Raw genomic sequence first — 22,497 nt, forward strand, 5'->3', positions numbered from 1 at the left:
AAAAGAGAAGAGAGGCGCCTCTAAGTGTAGCAATATGGTTACATTTAATCAAGGTACAACAACATTTAGAAACTCACATGGTTGATGATTAAAACAGACACATCTAAGTATACAGGCATCCGGGGTAACGCTGTCCACATAGATCATCCTCCGCACCGCCATCGGCGTCATCCCTTCCACGCTGCGTTTCACAAGCACTTCAAGTTTCAGAACGCTCTACTGCAGGGTAGTTTTCCCGGTCACCATTGCAGACTGACAGCAGTAACAGCCGGCGGTGCGGAGGATGGTCTATGTCAGGGGTCCTCAAACTTTTTAAACAGGGGGCCTGTTCACTGTCCCTCAGACCATTAGAGGGCCGGACTATAGTAAAAAAAAAATGAACAAATTCCTATGCACACTGCACATATCTTATTTTGAAGTGAAAAAACAAAACGGGGACAAATACAATATTTAAAATGAAGAACAATTAAAGTTAAATCAACAAACTTACCAGTATTTCAATGGGAACTATGGGGGTAATCCACAAAGAAGCGGCGCAACGTAATTTTTCCTATTTTAGTTACACCGCCGCAAAATTTCTACCTAAGTGCCCGATCCACAAAGCACTTACCTAGAAATTTTGAGCGGTGTAACTTAAATCCGGCCGGCGCAAGGCGTTCCTCTTCTCCAGGGGGCGATTCCCATTTAAATGAGGCGCGCTCCCGCGCCAGCCGTACTGCGCATGCTCGTGACGTCATTTTCCCGACGTGCATAGCGCGAAATTACGTTACGTCGGGCTTTGTGGATCGCGATGGGACAATAAAGTTGCGTCGGGTAAAAAAAAAGATACGGCGGCAAAAAAAAAATTAAAATAAAAAAAATATCGCGTCGCTAGCAAGAAAGGTCTGTTTTTACAAGGTGTAAACAGTTTACACCTTGTAAAAGCAGCCCTAATTTTGCTTTTGCAAAATAAAACTTACGGAGAAAAAACGAAGCTGAAAAGCTTCGTGGATCTCCGTAAGTCCTAATTTGCATACCCGAGGCGGCATTTCGACGCGAAATGCCCCCAGCGGCGGATGCGGTACTGCATCCTAAGATCCGACAGTGCAAGTCCCTTACACATGTCGGATCTTCGTCCTAACTATGGGAAACTGATTCTTAGTTAGGACCAGGGATACGACGGAGTAACAGCAGTTACTCCGTCGTATCTCTTTTGAGGATTTGGCCCAATGGGCCTGCTTTTGGCTAATGAGATGGTTAATGTGCGGTTCCATATTTGTCACTGCTAGTCATAACAAGTGATGCAAGTGTGCATCAGTTAGTCTAGATCTTGTTGGAGATTTTAGATTTTAGTTTCATTCTGGAAAAAGTCTGTTCACAGACATAAATTCCCTCATTACAGCCTCCCCCGCCATCATTGCAGCCTTACTGTGCCCACATTGCAGCCTTCCCCCGCCATCATTGCAGCATTCCCCGCCATCATTGCAGCATTCCCCGCCATCATTGCAGCCTTCCCCGCCATCATTGCAGCCTTCCCCGCCATCATTGCAGCCTTCCCCGCCATCATTGCAGCCTTCCCCGCCATCATTGCAGCCTTCCCCGCCATCATTGCAGCCTTCCCCGCCATCATTGCAGCCTTCCCCGCCATCATTGCAGCCTTACTGTGCCATCATTGCAGCCTCCCCCGCCATCATTGCAGCCTCCCCCGCCATCATTGCAGCCTTACTGTGCAATCATTGCAGCCTCCCCCACCATCATTGCAGCATTACTATGCCATCATTGCAGCATTACTATGCCATCATTGCAGCCTTACTGTGCAATCATTGCAGCCTCCCCCGCCATCATTGCAGCCTTACTGTGCAATCATTGCAGCCTCCCCCACCATCATTGCAGCATTACTATGCCATCATTTCAGCATTACTATGCCATCATTGCAGCCTCCCTGTGCCATCATTTCAGCCTCCCCCACCATCATTGCAGCCTTACTGTGCCATCATTGCAGCCTCCCCCGCCATCATTGCAGCCTCACTGTGCCATCATTGCAGCCTCCCCCGCCATAATTTCAGCCTTACTGTGCCATTATTGCAGCATCCCCCGCCATCTTTGAAGCCTCCCCCGCCATCTTTGCAGCCTCCCCCGCCATCATTGTAGCCTTACCAGTCAATGCGTGCATTATGCACAGCGGGCACCTCCCACTGTGTGTCACGGAGCTTTGTGTGAAAAATTTGCCCGCGCTGTGATAAAAGTCCCGCCCTCCTCCTAGATTAGCTTGTGTGATAGACAGAACACTGCGTCTATCACACAAGTTGGTCTAAGAGGAGGGCGGGACTTTTATCACAGCGCGTCCAAACTTTTCACACAAAGCTCAGTGACACAGCCACAGCGGTTTCCCGCTGAGCATGACAAGTAGGCAGGAGGGAGGGCCGGATAAATGTCCTCAGTGGGTCACATGTGGCCCGCGGGCCATAGTTTGAGGACCCCTGGTCTATGTGAACAGCTTTACCCCGGATGCCTGCATACTTAGATGTGCCTCTTTAATAATCAACTACGTGAGTTACTACACTTAGAGGCGCCTCTCTTCTCTTTTATACTCTGTAGCACCTGCTAGATTTTGCTTATATTCTCCTTGTGGAGGCTTCCATTTGTGGATGGACATTTTATGGTTACACAATCTATAACATTACTATAATCTTTTTATATGGACTATAAACTGAAAGACATGTGAATAAATGGTTGTGGAACGAATCATCTGAGTTTCCATTATTTTTATGGGGAAATTCCCTTTGATATACAAGTGCTTTGGATTACAAACATAATTCCGGAACAAATTATACTCGCAATCCAAGGTTTTACTGTACTATCCATAGCTGCGTTGTGTTCTTTGTTCTTTTCTTGCCTTCCTAATGTATAATCTGAATTTTCAGGGAGAAGAATTGATAACAATTGATGGCAGCCATTATCTGCTAAACAAAGATGGCAGCCTCCTGATTGCTCTGCCCTCCAGTGCCGACTCTGAGTATTACACCTGCACCGCAGAAAACCAGGTGGGGACCGCTAGCAAAGTGTCCCATCTCTTAGTACATGGTAAGTAATACCAAAACTCTTGTTTTTTTTTGCTTATTTTTTTTTTTAACATTAGGGCCCTTTTATCAACTCTGTGCCAATGAGAATAGAGTACTGTAACACGCAATTAGAGTTAAATATTCAGCAGTTTAGTATGCTTAGACAAATTAAAGCCCATTTATGACTAGTTAGGCCCGCATAGTTAGCCCGCACTAGTTAGGTCACATGACAAATCGTACCCCATGATTTCCAATAAGTACCATTCATATCTGTGCGACTTCAAGTCGCACTGACTTCAAAGTAGTCCCTGTACTATGTTGGCTCGACTTTGATGCGAGTTGAGGTCCATAGACCTTAAGTTTACACAGGCATTCCCTGAAATCACTGCAAAATCGTGGCCGTGAAATTGTGGCAAAATCGCGTGACTTTCAAATCGTGGCAGTATAAAAGGGGCCTTAATAAAATATATCTTAAGCCCAAGGTTTGAGCTTCTGCCAGGTGCCTATTTGTTTTAAAGGAATGCTTAAATTGAGAAGAGTCTGCCTCAGAACAGTGGGGTTGTAGGTAAATAAAACCTGTACAGAAAGTCCAAGGAGGTGCATTTACCTTTTAACGGCCAACTTAAAGTGTTACTAAACCCACAACAGTAAAATCTGTCGGTATGTGCAGAATAGCATGCTTCTTATACTCACTGTGGAACTCAAGGGGTTAATCCACTGCATTGTATAAAAAGGCTCTTTGATCCTATATGCACAGATTTTCCCCCTCCTGCATTGTCTCTCTTGGCAAGGCCAGATAACACACAGTCAGAATAGTAAAGTTGTACCTGCTCAGTTTGGTCTCTCTTGCTGGAGAGAATATTTCCTGTTTGAGCTGAGCTTTTCAGGTCACGTGATATGTCAACAGACGTCCTCCCCTTTGCACGCGGTGTCATCACTGAGTCACTGAGACTCAGTGGATCACAGATCTGTGTAAGGGGCCTGTCCCAGCCCCTTACCATCTGATCAGCTGTCAGCCAATGACAGCTGATCACATGATGTAAACAAAGGATCGGTAATCGTTTTGTTTTTTTCTCCTCACGCTAACAGCGTGAGGAGAAAAAAAAAGCCGATCACTGACTTGTTTCCAAGGGACATCGGTCCCAAAGAGGAAGGAGGCACATCTGCCTCCTCTTTTCCCAAAAATACTGCCTGCCAGTGCCACCTGCCATTGCCCGCAGTGCCACCTATCAATGCCCACCTGTGATGCCAATCAGTGCCACCTAGTAATGCTGCCTATCAGTGTAACCGATCTCTGCCACTCATCAGTGCCCATCACTGCCAGCTCTCAGTGCCACCTACCAATGCCACCTATTAGTGCCTCTTCTCAGTACCCACCAGTGCCACCTATCAGTGCCCACCAGTGCCACCTATCAGTGCCCACCAGTGCCGCCTTATCGGTGCCCACCAGTGCCGCCTTATCGTGCCCATCAATGCAGCCCATCAGTGCAGCCCATCAGTACAGCCTCTTTAGTGTAAATCAATGAAGGAGAAAAATTACATGTTTGCAAAATTTTATTACAAAATATAAAAATAACAACAAAGAAAAACCACAGAGGTGATCAAATACCAACCAAAAGAAAGCTCTATTTGTGGGGAAAAAAAAAAAAAATTCATTTGGGTACAGTGTTGCATGACCGCGCAATTGTCATTCAAAGTGCAACAGCGCTGGAAGCTGAAAATTGGTCTGGGCAGGAGGGGGGTTTAAGTGCCCAGTAAGCAAGTGGTTAACCATCCATGAAGAGAGTCCGAGAAGGGAATTACCGCTCCAGGTGGGTATGCTTAGCAATCAGTGTCTTCTCAGGAGATCCAGGGTGCCGGCAATGCACAAGGCAAATGGTGGAGACTATTGAATGGACAGCCGCACTCCAAAAAACCTTGAAGGTTGTCTTTATTGTAAAACAAGTAGAAAATGCACTACAAAGCACAGCGAAATAGGGATGGCAGCCTACGCATTTCACACTATCAATTAGTGCTTAATCATGGCTCATGATTAAGCACTAATTGATAGTGTGAAACGCGTAGGCTGCCATCCCTATTTTTACTGTGCTTTGTAGTGCATTTTCTACTTGTTTTACAATAAAGACAACCTTCAAGGTTTTTTGGAGTGCGGCTGTCCATTCAACAGTCTCTACCACATGAAGAGAGTCAGGTAGGCGTGTGTAGAATTAATGAAAAGCTGTTTTATTTCTGCAAAAGAAGTACAATAATGCTATATTGGTACATACGGGAGCTGGAATTTAGGGGGGGGGGGGGATAAAGGTGAACTTAGCCTTTAAGCTGCAAGAAAGTGCATGAGTGTAAAAGGGCCCTTTGTCCTTGACAATTCCCAGCAGAAACTTTCCCTACCAGACTGACTTCTGCACATAATTCTCTACTCTTTCCTTTTTCATTCAGCAAAGCCCAAAATAAGTGTGAATGGGTCACATGATGCAAGCATCCCAATACCAGTGGTGGCTGCGTTGGGGGCGGAGATTACATTGCCCTGTGATGTCCAAGGTGTGCCTCCACCCACCATCTCCTGGAGGAAGGACTCCTTCCCGCTGCCCATTGTCTCAGCCAGGTATGACTGTCACATTACTGTCAATGTTAAAGCGGGAGTTCACCCGAAATTTTTTTTTTTAACATTAGATTGAGGCTCATTTTGTCAAGGGGAATCGGGTCGTTTTTTTAAAATCGAAGCAGTACTTACCGTTTTAGAGATAGATCTTCTCCGCCGCTTCCGGGTATGGTCTTTGGGACTGGGCATTTCTATTTGATTGACAGGCTTCCGACGGTCGCATACATCGCGTCACGAGTAACCGAACGTCGGTGCGGCTCTATATGGCGCCTGCGCACCGACGTTCGGCTACTTTCGTAAAATCGTGACGCGATGTATGCGACCGTTGGAAGCCTGTCAATCAAATAGGAACGCCCAGTCCCGCAGCCCATACCCGGAAGCGGCGGAGAAGATAGCTCTCTAAAACGGTAAGTACTGCTTCGATTTTAAAAAAAATACCCGTTTCCCCTAGACAAAATGAGCATGAATCTAATGTTAAAAATTAACTTTTCGGGTGAACCCCCACTTTAAATGACTTCAAAATGCTTGAATATAGTTTTTTTTTTAGGTTTTATGAATTCAGCTGCTAATGCTTGTTCTTCGTGAAGATCTTCCTAACAGGATTTTAGGTTTTATGAATTTAGCTGCTAATGGTTGTTCTTTATTATTTAGGATCTTTCTAACGAGACGTAAAATACCTGCAAATAATAAAAAAAAAAAAAGCTTGTAGTGTAAAGGATCAGCCGGAGCCATGCGTGTAACACGGGAAGGCATAGTGCCGGAGAGAGTGTGTAATTGTGATTCATACTCGTATAATAGCCATCTTATCTGGCAGACGAATGCCTCTGGGAAGTGTCCCAGCTAATCTTTTCCTGCTGGGGGAATACGGATCGCTGGCGGATTATCCTGTAAGCTCCCTATCCATCTTGTCACACTTTATACCTGGCACCTCATTGGCAGTCCAAGCCAATGTTTTACATATGCTTAGCATTTTTATTTAAATCCATCCTTAGATCACAGGAAATAATAACCGCTTTCTCATAAGTACTTGAAAGATTCAGACCACCCAAAGCTGGATTTAAAGGAGACCTGTCATGACAGAAATACAAAGGCTACTGTTTTGAAATGGTCTGGCTTCAGTGCTTTGAGTCATTGTCGCTGCTGTGTGCTATCTATGTGTCAGTCTACTGCTTTCACTGCTGGGCTCCATTAAAATATTGGGTAGATGCCAGCAGTTTGAAGCTATTTGATCTCTCCTGCAGAGAGTGCTCTGCACCTGAGTTCCCAGCTCAACCCACATGCCTATTGCCAAGCGATCTCTTATGCCCTGTACACACGACCAGGTTTTCCGATGGGAAAACTGAGAGTATAGCTTTTGGCCGGGAATCATGGCCAGGGACTACTGGTAAAGATGGGACTGTAGTAAGGAGCAAAAGCCACATAAGCCGATGCCTCCTCTGTACGGCTGGCTCCTGTCCCTTGAGGAGTAACGCCAACTGCACTCCACCTCTTATCAGCCCCCAGAGTGGTGCCAGCAGCAGGAGATAAGAGATCTTCAGGTCAGTGTGAAGCAATACACTGGACATAAAAGTATAACGCTGCTTTCACACTAGAGCTGCACGATTCTGGTCAAAATGAGAATCACGATTCTTTTGCTTAGACTAAAGATCATGTTTCTCTCATGATTCTCAAAAACTGAATTCCAGAACCCCCCCCCCCCCCCCCCAAATAAATAAACCTGTGATTTATCTGAAAGTATTAATATATAAAAAACAGACCAGTGATATGTCTATAATGTTAAACTTTGATTCTGCTTTTTTTCATAGGAGTTATATGGTTTTTAACATTATAAACATATCACTGGTCTCTTTTTTTATACATCAGAAGCAGTACCGCCAGCAACCATTGGGTGGCGCATGGATACACACAGTTGTACAGAACTGTGAGAAAGATTAATACATCAGAAGCAGTACCGCCGGCAACCACTGGGTGGCGCATGGATATACACTACAGTTGTACAGATCTGCAAGAGAAGCCCAGGCATCCATCCAGCGGCGCAGGCTGCTGATGTCGGTTCCGATATCGGCACCATTTGCGTTCCACGCTGGTTGCGTGGAACCGGCCGTGAAACAGAAGAATCGCGGGTCATCCTGCGGGGAGATCGCGGCCGGGAGAATCGAGATCGCGATTCTCTCCGCGATTAATCATGCAGCTCTATTTCACACTGATGTGCTGTGGTTTACCCACACAGCGGGTGCAGTGCAGTGTACCTGCAGCTTTCCTGCGGGCTTACTGGTCTTAGCCATAGACTTCTATTAAATCCTGTGGGTTTTCTGCATTTAGCCATAGACTTCTATTATATCCTGTGTTTTTTCTGCGCTTAGCCATAGACTTCTATTATATCCTGTGGTTTTTCTGCGCTTAGCCAAAGACTTCTATTATATCCTGTGGGTTTTCTGCGCTTAGCCATAGCCATAGGGAATTGTGTGTTGACAGACTGTTGGCTTAAAATCTGGTGTTTTTTTACTCTCCATCGAACAATTGTTGTCGGATTTTCCGCGGACAAATGTTGGATGGCAGGCTTAGAAATTTTCCGCGGACAACGGTCTGTTGTCAGATTTTCCGATCGTGTGTGTACACAATTTCGTCAGACAAAAGTCCAAAGCACAAACACGCATTCTCGGAAGCAATGCTCACCAAACACAACATTAGCAGAAGGTGGCGCTCAAGAGCTGAAATTTCACGTAGTACGTCACTATGTTCGCGTTTGCTGGCCGACAATTGTGTGCCGTTTGTATGCAAGTCAAGTTCTTGGCCAACGCCCTTCGAACAAATTCTCTTTATTAGCTTATAATTCTCTTTTTATTAATTTCTTGCTATGGTTAATTACTGACCTGTCTTATATATGTTAACCTTTGTCTTTACAAAATTAATAAAGATATTGAAATAAAAATTACAATTTGGGGAATAATGAAATGAATAATGTTGTCCTCTCCTTGCAGACACCATTTGCTGCCCTCCTCGTCTCTGAAACTATCTGAACTGAGGGTGATGGACAGCGGATATTACACTTGCCTGGCTTCCAACCTGGCCGGTAACACATCACTTACATACAGCCTGGAGGTCCAAGGTACATGTGCATCCATGCAGCAGGCATTGTAATACAACTCAGATAAAAAACATATTCCCAGTTTGAATCTTAATTGATTTATGTGTGCAACAACTCTACTTTTGCTTCCATAATTTAGCTGTGAAAAGATTACTGTACTTTTTTTATACACATTTGCTGCCTTAATGTATCCAGGCATCTGGAGCAAGTTTGAAAATGTAACCTTTCACCATTGTTCCTTTTTTTCTTTATTATTGCTTCACTGCTGTCATCGAGGTCCAAGACAGTTCAAATTGAATTGTATAACATTAAAGTATATTTAAAGCTAAGAACAAAATGTATTATATTGCAGCTTACCAGTCCTTAGTTTTCATTTTTTTAGAAGTACTGAAAAATACCTGATCTTGCCAGCATTCCAGTGTCCTTTTCATTTTGTGTTCTGATATTGAAATCAATGTTATTAGCTTTCCTAACTATCTTCTGTAAATGGCTAAAATAACTCTTTCCTATGTATAGCGCTACGCCTGTAGGAGATGCTTGCCTAATAAATGCTCAGGGTTCTTTTCCTGATAACTGCCCCGCAGCCAGGCACACAATTCCAATCACACTTCAGACTCATTAACCAGTCTAGAGGAAGGGGCGGACTGACTATTCGGCACTTCCGAGGGCCCCATGTCACTACGGGGCCCCATCATTATTGCCAGTCTCAGTAAAACCAGGCACAGTATGTAAAAATCTGTGTTTTTAAAAAAATCCCAAGATTATAGCTGCCCCGCCTCTCCAGTATCTTTTCAGTGTGTGTATGTGTATTCTGTGTGTCTGTATACTGTGTATGTATACTGTATGTGTGTGTATACTGTGTGGCCCCATAATCTCCTATTGCACGGGGGCCCCATGAGTTGTCAGTCCACCCCTGTCTAGAGCAGTGGCGGCTGGTGCTCAAATTTTTTTTGGGGGGGGCGCAAACAGAAAAAAAAAATTGCAGCCTCACTGTGCCCATCAAATGCAGCCACTGTGCCATCAATTGTCACCACGGTGCCATGCCATCAAATGCAGTCACTGTGCCATGCCATCAAACGCAGCCACTGTGGCATCAATTGTCACCACTGTGCCATGCCATCAAACGCAGCCACTGTGCCATCAATTATCACCACTGTGCCATGCCATCAAATGCAGTCACTATGCCATCAATTTTCAGTTTTTCACCACTGTATCATGCCATCAAACGCAGTAACTGTGCCATGCCATCAAACACAGCCACTGTGCCATCAATTGTCACCACTGTGCCATGCCATGAAACGCAGCCACTGTGCCCCTCAATTGTCGCCACTGTGCCAATTGTCACCACTGTTCCCTTTAATTGTCGCCACTGTGCATGTCACTGTGCCCTTTAATTGTTGCCACTGTGCCCTTTGTCGCCACTGTGCCCATTGATGCCACTGTGCCCTTTGTCGCCACTGTGCCCATTGATGCCATTGTGCCCTTTGTCGCCACTGTGCCCATTGTCGCCGCTGTGCCCATTGTCGCCGCTGTGCCCTGTAAAATGCACTTACCTTTCTCCTTCCACGTCCCTCGATGTCTTCTCCCACCTTGGTGACGCTTCAGCCAATCAGGTTACCAATAACCAGAATCGGTGAACCTGATTGGCTGAGACGGACGTCAGTTTTATCCAAGGAACGCACCCCCCGTACGTTCTGAGGATAAGCTTCCGGGAGACGAGGGCTGTACTCGGAAAGCCGCTGGCTCTGATAGGCACTTCCATACAGCCAACCAGCTGCCGTTATTCAGGTGGTCGGCGCTCAAGTGGCAGCTGGCAACAATAACATACATTCATGCAATGCATGAATGTACGTTATTTCAGTGGCAGTGCAGAGCCACCAGAGGGGGCTGCGCTCAAGTGCCGTCTATAGACGGACCGCTACTGGTCTAGAGGTATGCTTTTTTGGATGCTTTAATGAAAGCTTGAACTTGGATAGGTAGTGGTTAATTGAAAAATACTCAAGTAACTTTTGGTAGCCATTTGAAGACACTAAACTTCCTCCTTTAGAACTTTGAGCCAAGTCCTTGTACAAGTAAATTAGGAACTGAGGTTTGTATTAGCAAACTGAGTAAATTATTCTTCCTCTTGGACATCCGAGCAAAGTCCTTTCACTAGGAATAAAATAGGACTGAACTCAGTCAGACACAATGTCCCCTTTAAACCCTCTTTCATAAGAGGGGTAGCAGCAGCACACAGCCTCAAGGATCTCTCACACCTGTCTGTGCTCACTAATGTCCATGGATAATTGGCTGCCTCCTTCAAATATCTTCCAGACACTTTCACCCTGTGATACCAGACTAGATCCTCAGCTTCAGAAAACTCCCAGTAAAGCAGACCTCCAGCTAGCCCAACTGAGGCCTTGATGAACCGCAGGCATATGGCAGAATTTCCTAGTGGCAAATAGCCACCCTAGGCTGTAATCTCCTCCTCAGGAAAAAAAAACAGTCTCAGGGTATTTATACACACTCCCAGCCACCATCTGGGAACCTATCCCCAGGGATTGGCCAGGGCTGTATAAATATTCAGCTGCTGATTAGACTCTCCCTGCCCACTAACTTCCAGAATATTTCTGGACAAACAGGGGGAAGCAGTTTATCCTGCAGCCGCTGAAATACAGAACAGAACAATCAAACACAGCCACACTGATTACAGTGAGCAAGAACTAAATTTGCCTAACAATGAAATATAGGTCCACTGAAAACAGTGGGCCAGAACTAAATGTATCTAACACCTATCTAGGAGGGTCCTACATATATAATGAAGATAAGAAAGGGGAACGTATTTGTTGTAAAATCAGGAGAACAGCCTAGGGTGACAACACTGCTCCTCTATAGAAACAGTGTGATGATTAAGCCATCCAAGGACAGGATGTGTGTTTCTGGCAGGATCACTTGGTGGAAATAAAGCCTGAAAAAATCATGAAACCACCATATCAAAGGCTGCAACATATTACATTGTTTGTTTTTTCATTTAGATAAACTTTAAGTCACATACTGCCCTTCTAACAGCTCTTTGGGCTAATTGGTGAAAATAGTTGCTGCATATAAAATATTTCGGGAAGTCCTTAAACCACTTAAGACCTGGACCATTATGCAGGTTAAGGACCTTGCCCCTTTTTGCGATTCGGCACTGCATCGCTTTAACTGACAATTGCGCGGTCATGCGACGTGGCTCCCAAACAATATTGGCGTCCTTTTTTTCCCACAAACAGAGCTTTCTTTTGGTGGTATTTGATCACCTCTGCGGTTTTATTTTTTGCGCTATAAACAAAAATTTTGGAAAAAAATGCAATATTTTTTACTTTTTGCTATAATAAATATCCCCCAAAAATATATAAAAAAACTTTTTTTTCTCAGTTTAGGCCGATATGTATTCTTCTACCTATTTTTGGTAAAAAAAAATCGCAATAAGCGTTTATCGATTGGTTTGCGCAAAATTTATAGCATTTACAAAATAGGGGATAGTGTTATTGCATTTTTATTAATCATTTTTTTTTTACTACTAATGGCGGCGATCATCGACATTATCACGGACACATCGGATAATTTTGACACATTTTTGGGACCATTGTCATTTTCACAGCAAAAAGTGCTATAAAAATGCACTGATTACTGTGAAAATGACAATTGCAGTTTAGGAGTTAACCACTAGGGGGCACTGTAGGGGTTAAGTGTGACCTCATATGTGTTTCTAACTGTAGGGGGGCTGGACGTGTGATGTCAGTGATCGTCTTTCCCTATATCAGGGAACAGACGATCACTGACATTGCCACAATGAAGAACGGGGAAGGTGTGTTTACACACACCTCTCCCCGTTCTTCAGCTCCGGTGACCGATCCCGGGACACCGGCGGCGATTGGGCGCGGTCACGGAGCTTCAGACCGGGTCGCGAGCCTTAAAGAGACACGTACAGGTACGTGATTGTGCCCAGCCGTGCCATTCTGCCGACGTATATCGTTGGTAGGGGGTCCTTAAGTGGTTAAATAGGCATGTGGCTCATAATTGGCAGCAGGGCTGCTGTTAGAAATCATGGGACCCTGTACAGCCTTCCTGACCGGGACCTGACCAAACCCCACCTACCTCCCTGGGGTGCAGCAAAACAGCAACACTGACTTTACCCCTGGTAAACAAGTAGGGGGCGGGAGTGTGGTCTAGTAAAATCAATTTATTAATTTAGGAAGAAATGAGCAATGAAGTTGCCATGGGCCCCCCTGTTTAGCTGATGAGGTCTGGGCCCAGTACAAAAGGACCAGTTGTACTGTTATCAGCGGCCCTGAATAGCGGGGTAGAGGTCACATGGGCTCACATGTAACTCTGTGTATTGTTTTATGGCTTTTGGATTTAAAAATCACAGTAACAGCCAGATAAAATGAAAACATAAAATGTAATATGTATTTTTAGTACAAAGAGCACTTATCTATTAAGAACATGTGTGTATTTTGTCTTCACACTGTAATCAAATTTTTTCAATCAGCAATGGAAATCCAAAATGAATACTCTTGGACTGGTTTAAAAGCAACAGAGCAAAAGTGGAATCTAATCAAATTCTTTGCTCTGTCAAAACGTTGTTATTAGTAACTGTCTAACACACATTAGGGCCTTGTGTGATGTATTTAACAAAAAATGGAAAATAAAAGCTACAGATCTTTTACGAATACCTTTTAGGTACTGATTGTATCTACAGTGGTTTTATGACATATTATGCCGCAATATTTTTTTTTAACCATTAGCCGACCAGCCGCCGCAGTTATACGGCGGCAGGTCGGCTTGGCTGAGCGAAATCACGTAGCTATACGTCATTTTGCATTCCAGCCATTAGGGGCGCACGCGCCCCCCCTGCTCGCCCCTGGTGCCAAAGTGCGCAATCACCGCCGGGCACCCGTGATCGCTCGTTACAGAGCGAGAAACACACAGCTCCCGCTCCTGTCAGGGGGAGAAATGACTGTTCGCTGTTCATATAATGTATGAACAGCGATCTGTCATTTCCCCTAGTCAGTCCCATTCCCCCTTCAGTTAGAACACACCTAGGGAACATAATTAACTCCTTCCTCGCCCCCTAGTGTTAACCCCTTCCATGCCATTGCCATTTTTTCAGTAATCAATGTATTTTTATAGCACTGATCGCTATAAAAATGCCAATGGTCCCAAAAAAGTGTCCGCCATAAGGTCACAGTACCGATAAAAATCGCTGATCGCCGCCATTACTAGTAAAAAAAATATATTAATAAAAATGCCATAAAACGATGCCCTATTTTGTAGACGCTATAATTTTTGAGCGAACCAATCAATAAACGCTTATTGCGATTTTTTTTACGAAAAATCTGGGAGAATACTTATCGGCCTAAACTGAGGATTTTTTTATATATATATATATATATATATATATATATATTTTTTTTTTTTTTTTTGTGGGGGGGGGGGGGATGTTTATTATAGCAAAAAGTAAAAGAAATATTCATTTTTTTTTCAAAATTGTCACTCTATTTTTGTTTATAGCACAAAAAATAAAAACAGCAGAGGTGATCAATTACCACCAAAAGAAAGCTTTATTTGTGGGGAAAAAAGGACGCCAATTTTGTTTGGGAGCCACGTCGCACGACAGCGCAATTGTCAGTTAAAGCGACGCAGTGCCGAATCGCAAAAAGTGGCCCGGTCATTTACCAGCAAAATGGTCTGGGGCTGAAGTGGTTAAACAAAAGTCAGTTTTTCTGTGTGTTAAGAAAGCCAATTCATTTTGGATGGGTCCCCGTTGTGCCTTAGGGCACAAAATCAATATTTTTATCAATGTTGCCACCTCTACAATTGAGCACATTCCTAAACCTGCACTTCTTTCAGGCTAAAAAGTCACTTCTGCAGTTTTTCCATACCCACAGCCAACACCCCTATTCCCAGGTACTGGCATACCATAATGACCCCAACCATGTTAGCACGGAGTGCCAAAGTTTGTCAGATGATGATAATGAGGAACTGATTTTCTACCAGCATGATACTTACTGTATGAGTCTTTCAGAAAGAAGAGGACTCCTTAGATTGTCTTTATAGGCACAGAGGGGTTCCATGCTCTGGCATGAACCTGCTTCAAGTTTTTGCATCGCTGTTTATGGTTGGCAATTGCCTTTGCGTGGACACAAAGGGGTATAGCTGTTTATGGAGTGTCTAACCCCCATCTTTTTCCCAATCCCTGTTTCCCCTGTTGCTACCCAAATTATCATGTTCCCTCTTGTTAATTTTTCTGTTCCCGTAGTGGTCTGTTCCCACTGTTTTTTTCCTTCCTTTCTTGCCTCAGTCGGCCCTCTGTCATCAGTGTAGACCACTTGAACTTGCCCCCTATTAAGCATGATCTCCAGCCACCTTCAAACCTAGGTTGCCCCCCTAAGGGGGTTACCTCCACAATGTTGACCTAATATGTGTCGGGTTAACAGTTATACATTGCAGTGTTATTTCCATCCAGAATGTGGATATAAGGGCACTTGAGGCTCAGTGCCTTATTTCACCCATGTACTTTAATTTGTTGATGTCAGGGTTATCCAACCCTTTGACCTTCCTGGGCCACATTGGAGGAGATAATGTCTTTAGCCACACATAAAATAAACTAACAATAAAACACCATGTACACTGGGCTTAAAAAAACGGCAGTTCTCTTGACAGAAAAAAATGCTCATAGAATTTTGTGTTTTTTTTTTATGCCAGTAAGCTCCAATCAGAAATGCAAACCAGATATTTTTTTTTTTTCCTGCCTCTAAACGTTGAGCTTAAAATATACTTGTAATTGTTCTAATGTGTATTCACACATAGGATAACATTGAGCGTTTTTTTTAGACAGAACACAAAACTCCTGTGGAACAGTGGAAGCCATGTTTTTTAAGCCAGTGTGCATGGAGCCTAAGGATAGCTGATGAGCAGAAAAAGTCAGGCCGATCACAAGTAACGATCACTGATATAGATAATGTTCCTATATGAGTAATAAAACTTTATTGAAAAATAAGGGGGTGGGTGAATGGTTTCCTAGGTCGAACAGCAGTTACTCACAATCCCATCATAAGATATATAAAAACAAATATAAGGAAGAGAGGAATTCTCCTCCAAATATAGGGATTTTTTATGTGAGGTGCTGTTCATGGTATTTAAGGTAAGCACACAAAACACAATGGTTTTAGAAAAGTATCAAAAAGATTTAATTTTCATATAAAAATATATCCATATAAAGATTTATATGGATATATTTTTATATGAAAATTAAATCTTTTTGATACTTTTCTAAAACCATTGTGTTTTGTGTGCTTACCTTAAATACCACGAACAGCACCTCACATAAAAAATCCCTATATTTGGAGGAGAATTCCTCTCTTCCTTATATTTGTTTTTGTTTTTATAATAAAACTTTATTATTTTGTAATATTTTCAAATATAAAAGTAAAATAGGGCAACATAAAACGAGTGCGATATTTGACACAGTTTTTGATAAATGAACTCAACAATATCTGGTTTGATGGATGTAGTAGCAATTCTCAATGAATTCTTAAGGTACTTATCAGATATTTTGGTTCTAATTTTGCCCCTCGTGTGCTTTATCCTTGATAATAGTTGCTCACAAATATAGGTACTGCCGAAAACTGATTGCATGAAGAAGGCAAGATTGTGAAGAGTGGGATAGTTTTCTTTGGGAAAATAAAACTTATAAAAGTGCATTAAAGAGACACTGTCAATTTTATTTGGGCCGATAAGTCTTTAAGTGGTATCTATGTAAAGAGTCTTTAAGTCTAAATTCATTTTTACAAATGTTGGGCAGCATTCAGGAGACAAAGTAGTGCGGCATCCAAACATCCAATAAAAGAGAAAAAAATCCATCACCACAATGTCTCAAAAATAAAACATAGAATTGTATTCTATCCATCCAATAAAAGGAAAACTCATTATGACTAAGGATTATGTAAAAGGCTGAAACACGTCAATATTTACAGGCATTAATTCGTTTGGCCTTGGGTCACAGGTTAGACACCCCTGGTTTATGCATTTGTACATCCTCTCTTCTTGTCTGGTATTTATTTTATTTTTCTTTGTATTCTTTTTCGGCATGTTGTATTCTGTATGCCTAATTTAATCAAAGCACTGATTGACATAAAAATAAACTTTACTGAGTCAACAAAAAACATTCTGGGGGCATATAGGATCCCTTTATCAAGATGTCTGTCACCTCAGTAAAGGGGTACTACGCAACCCCAAAACAACGTTTTTTTTTATGACGCAGTAAAGATCTTGATTAACCTCACATACAAGGGGTGTTGGCTTATTTACTACTACTACTACTAGTAAATTATTGGCGAGTAAATGTACAACCCTCCCACCATAAAATATGGAAACAAAATTGTTAATAGGTTATATTTAGAGATCTTAAGATCTCTGACACAAGAAACACCAGAAAAATATTTGTTGGGACGCGTGTTCTTTAATTTAGTATTCATTGGGGGTTTTCACAGAAGCTCGGAGCTGAAGGCCTGAGAGCCCTCTGTGTAATTATCACATCGCTGCTGAGGTGATGGGATGTTTTGAGAATGGATGAAAGTGCCAAGTAGAAACCAAAACTATGAAACATCTGGTCCCCATCCTCCCCCGCCCTTCCTTCTGAAACAAACAGTCATAGTTAGCCATTTCCTTCACAGTCTGTCATCACAGCATGGACATGTCCTGTCATGAGGCCTAGACATAAACCTTGCATGACACTGGCCACTGCTGTTTGTCCTCTGTGTCCGAATACACAAGGGTTAAACCCATATCTTGTATTTATGTAGACTGATAGAGAAAGCAGCGTGCAACCCGCAAAGGCCTGACACACGCAAAGACACACTCCAGCTTGGTCTATACAAAGAACGGAACCTCATTCAGCACAGAACAATCTATAATAACATCCCAGCTATCTTACTCCTTACACGACCATTGTCTCTGCTCTGTAAGATAGTTTGCATAGACAGTCTTGTGTTATTATATACTATCACTGTTTAAGAGAAAAATCAACATTTTTACAAACTTTTAACCAAATATCTGTAAATGTAAAAAGGTATCTAAAGGCAAAACATTTTCTTTTAGGTTTTGTATTGGGTAATGGGGAAGGGTTATGGACCAGGGAAAGGTTTGAGAGTAGAGAAGTTTTTTTTGTTGTTTAGGTATCTGCTAGGGAGATTAACCTCTTGATATATCTTGGTGATCATTGTGCAAGGGACCTAATACACCGAATTTTAGGTTCTTACCAAAATGGGGACAGACACCTTTAGCCTGAATGAAAGAAATTGTTCCATTTATGCTAAACGTCATGCATGGACAAATCTCCCTTGCCGAGTGCCAGCTGTCAGAATACCTAAACAGTGACTGCATCTGATTGTATGCAGTCATTGTTTGGCCATCAATTTTCCACCCGGCACTTTTTTTTTTAATAGTTGCATAGTTAGTCAGGTTGAAAAAAAGACACGTGTCCATCTAGTTCAACCGATAAAAGGGAAAAATAAAAAGCATCCAACCCCTTTACATAACCCTATATTCACAGTTGGTCCAGAGGAAGGCAAAAAAAAAAAACACAGCAAAGCGTGATACAGTTCCCCCGAGAGGCAATCGGATATTCCCTGGATCAACCTTACCTTTAAAATGTTAGTACCCAGTTATATTATGTACCTTTAGGAAATAATCCAGGCCTTATTTAAAGCAATCTACTGAGTTGGACAAAGATAGAAATCTCTGCAAAGTGGTATGCCCACAAAAGTAACCGTAAAATTTTGGCTGACAAATTTCAGACAAACAATGGATGGCAGGAGAATGTAGTATCCATGTTGCTTCAACCATGTGTGAACTTCAGATGGTCAGAAACCATGAATCAGACCGAGACAGAAGTACAGTTAAATCACACTTGTTTAATAATAAAAATAAAAAGGTAAACAGAGTAAGCGTAGTCAAAAGATAGCAAGAGTTCAGTAACCGGATCGGGTAGTCAGCCAAGCCAATGTCCAAGAGCCAGCGATAAAGGTAGTAGTACAGCAAGCAGGATCTGTAGCCAGAGGGAATGTCAGTCAAGCAGGTCTTCAACAGGAATGCAGGCAAAAGTCTCTTGTGATGTTAGCACAAGCGAAGGCAAAGAGCAAATGAACTGGAAGGCTTTAGGCCTCTTTCACACGTGCGCTCCGTTCGTCCGTGTATTACAAGTCCGTTTACGGACTTGTAATACATCCCTATGGGATCGCGTCCGTTAGCGGATGGAGCATCCGCTAACGTCCGCGACCATCCGCGTCCGTCAGGATCCGCTTTTGCGGACGGAAGAAAACCCTATTTTTCTTCCGTCCAGCAGAACGGATCGGATGCAGACAGACAGACGGTCCGTCTGCATCCGATTCCCCATAGGGGAGAGTGGAGGAAAGACAGGGCGGTCTCTGCACTGTGTGCGGGGACCGCCCTGTCCGCCGACAGCTCAGCGGGGATCCCCGCTGAGCCGACGGACACACACGGAGCGGACACAAAAACGGTCCGCTCTGTGTGAAAGAGGCCTAAAGTAGACAGAGCTGACAAGCAGGATCATCAACAGGTGGATCACTGTGGAGAGATGGGAGCTGGCAATTAGCTGACAGCTGAGCTGCCAGCACAGAGAAGGAAGGGCTGAGCCCAGCCCTGACACAGATGCAGAATTGTGTACTCTGCCATTTAACCTAGCTCCTACCCTCAGCATATGGGTACAGGCAGTCCCTGAGTTACGAAGGGGCTAGGGACTGTAGGTTTGTCCTTAAGTCAAATTTGTTCATAAGTCGGAACAGTACCTTTTTTGATGTTCTGTCGAATGCGTGTATGCGCAAAACGGCAGAGACATCACGCCGCCTCTCGTTCGTAGGTAGGAGTCGTTTTCCGATGTTCTGTTGAAATGTGCCCGCTTTTAAAAAGTGGCCGCGCATGCGCAGAACGGAAGAGACGTCACGCCGCCTCCCGTTTATAAGTAGGAGTCGTTTTCCGATGTTCTGTTGAAATGTGCCCGCCGTCAAAAAGTGGCCGCGCAATGCGCAAAACGGCAGAGATGTCACGCCGCCTCCCGTTCATAAGTAGGAGTCATTCGCAAGTCAGATGTTTGTAACTCGGGGACTGCCTGTATTTGGCTGAGTGTATATTGACACCTTTAGCTAGAGGTACAGGTGTGTTACTTTGATCCCTTCTTCCATAATGAGGAAGCTGATCTTTATGCACTCCCACCCAGGAGTACAAAAACAGCAGAATATTCAAAATTGGAAACATTTATGGCCACCCTTAGTACTGTCACTGTGTCATAGAAGTAGGACTGTCACCTGGCTGGCACTGTACCAATCAAACCAGTAAAAAATGTATCTTGTTGCTCATCGTATTAATAAGAAAGTGATTGTAAGTACAATATGTATTTTTTTTCTTAGGAAAGGTGGCAGCGCCTTACATAGCAGTATAGTTTGCACACTGTCTTGATTTTCAGTTGGTGTAGGAAGTTAATCTCTTTAAAAGGCTGACCTTGGCTCACTCTCTCTGTGCTGAATCACAGTGTAGGAGATGGGTTGTCCTGGGGGAATTCTTCGTAACAAAGTGCAGCTTTCCACCAGCACTGTCTGCACATATCAGAGGAAGATGATGACGGCATTGAGTCTCCGGCCCAGACAGAGAGAGCAGGTGCTACGGATGCTGATAGATGAAACTGAGTCCATTGTGCTCAGACACCTAACCACAACACTGTGTGAGATATCAACTCAGCAATTAACAGTTGCAGTATTTTCTAGCAATAAACCATTAAACATGTACATACATGAGAGATTCTTGGCATATAAGTGTATGTCATCCTATACCTAGGCTTGGATCTTTCAAGCTGCCAATATGTTTGCAAGGAAGAACTTTGTTTATAGGGTCAAAATGTGGTTATTGGGTCAGGAAGCCAGATCTTTAAATCCAACTCCAGAATTTTTTTTAGTTTTAGATAATGTTAGAAACATCTTAGCTGTTAATGATGTCTGGGCCTCCATTGTGGAGGTCTGACAGATATCAGAGCAAACAGAAAGCCCTCCTAACAGAGACCTAGACAAGAGTAAAAACAATTATTCCAGCAGAAACAAGAAGGGTTAGGCCCCGTACACACGGTCGGTTTGGTCCGATGAGAATGAACCGAAGTTCATTTTCATCGGACCAAACCGACCGTGTGTATAGGCTATCGGTCTGGTTTCCTTCGGTCCAAAATTTCTAAACATGCTTCAAAACCGAACCGATGGACCGCTGCCCCATCGGACCAAACCGATGGTTAGTACAGAAAAGCATCGGTTCAAAACCCGCGCATGCTCAGAATCAAGTCGCCGCATGCTTGGAAGCATTGAACTTCGTTTTATTCAGCACGTCGTGTGTTTTACGTCACCGCGTTCTGACCCGATCGGATTTTGAACTGATGGTGTGTACACACATCAGGCCGTACGGCCACTTCAGAGGTGAACCGATGAAAACCGTCTGTCGGACCATTCTTATCGGTTTTGTCCGACCGTGTGTACGGGGCCTTAGACTCTCTGCTGTATATTTAATGCTGTCTGCTTTATCTCTGCTGGAACCACCCTCCAAGTTTTATGGCTAGCACTGTCACCAGGAATGACAGTGAGGGAAAACCAAAATGTTACTTGTGTCTTCGGAATAGGAATTAAGGATAAATCTTCCAATGGAGGCACCCATTTTGGTAACCCCTATCTAAGATGGGATTTCCCCTCAATTTGGAGAGATTTTCTCTCACTTCCTGTTGTGTCACAGAACAAGAATTAAAGGGGTATCTCCATAATTGGGCACAGACAGCAAAACAATTACAGGTTTTACTCTCTCCTCTTTTACCTAGTTTTGGAACAATCTAAATGCAGCAGAATAATCAGCTTCAATGTGTATTCTGGCTCAACTATCTTAGGCTAAATAGGGGTTTAGGGATACTAATTCAATCTCTATAGTCCTCAATTTAAAAAAGGTAAAAGTAATTAAAAAAAGTTACATAAATTAGTTTGCAATTGTGGTTCTTTGAGCTCTTTTTTAAGTGCATTGGACGATAGAATGATATGGTTTTTAATGTTTTTTCTCTATTACAGTTCCACCACGTGTCCACCCAGGACCAAAGGTCTTAAAGACTCTTCTTGGACGCTCAGTGGTTCTGCCCTGCGTAGCTCATGGAGACCCAACACCAGGTCTTAGTTGGTACAAAGATGGTGTAGCCTTGAGGGTAGGAGACCAGGACTTCTTACAAGGGCCTGATGGCAGTGTCAGTGTCATGGAGGTCCAACTCTCTGATTCCGGGAATTACCGCTGTGTTGCTATTAGCAGTGCCGGAAAAGATTCACTGGAATTTAGGCTAGAAGTGCTGGGTAAGCACTAAACCATGATCACATCCAAGGATGTAAATAAATACATGAACCCTTTAATTTAGTAACTGTTGGTAAAATTATTATCATTTTTGTGTCTTTTCCAGAGCAGCCATACTTCAAGGACAACTCTGATGTTCTGTTGGAACAGACAGCCTATGAGCCTGTTACCCTGGCATGCCCTGTGCAAGGTGAGTGTTTATTAAATATGTTCCAGCCCTTTAATGCCCATAGCTGAAAAAGAAAGAGCAAAGAATCAAATTAATTTTCTAGCCGGATCATGATAGGTTAGTATGACAAACGCTTTCAATCAGTTTTTTATATGGTAAATGGAATACTGAGTAGGATTTTGCTATACACTATTTGGGC

General features: G+C 43.3%; 1 protein-coding gene across 1 annotated transcript in view; it reads left to right on the forward strand.

Annotated features, from left to right (window-relative positions):
• HMCN2 (hemicentin 2) overlaps positions 1–22,497 on the forward strand; it is a 345,628-nt gene that overhangs the window by 156,647 nt on the left and 166,484 nt on the right. The window contains 5 exon segments of the mRNA XM_040325278.1: positions 2,904–3,063; positions 5,478–5,643; positions 8,622–8,749; positions 21,859–22,131; positions 22,236–22,319. Coding sequence (XP_040181212.1) covers positions 2,904–3,063; positions 5,478–5,643; positions 8,622–8,749; positions 21,859–22,131; positions 22,236–22,319 — 811 coding nt within the window.

The sequence above is a fragment of the Rana temporaria genome, chromosome 9 (assembly GCF_905171775.1).
Source record: "Rana temporaria chromosome 9, aRanTem1.1, whole genome shotgun sequence".
In the NCBI taxonomy this organism is placed as follows: Eukaryota; Metazoa; Chordata; class Amphibia; order Anura; family Ranidae; genus Rana; species Rana temporaria.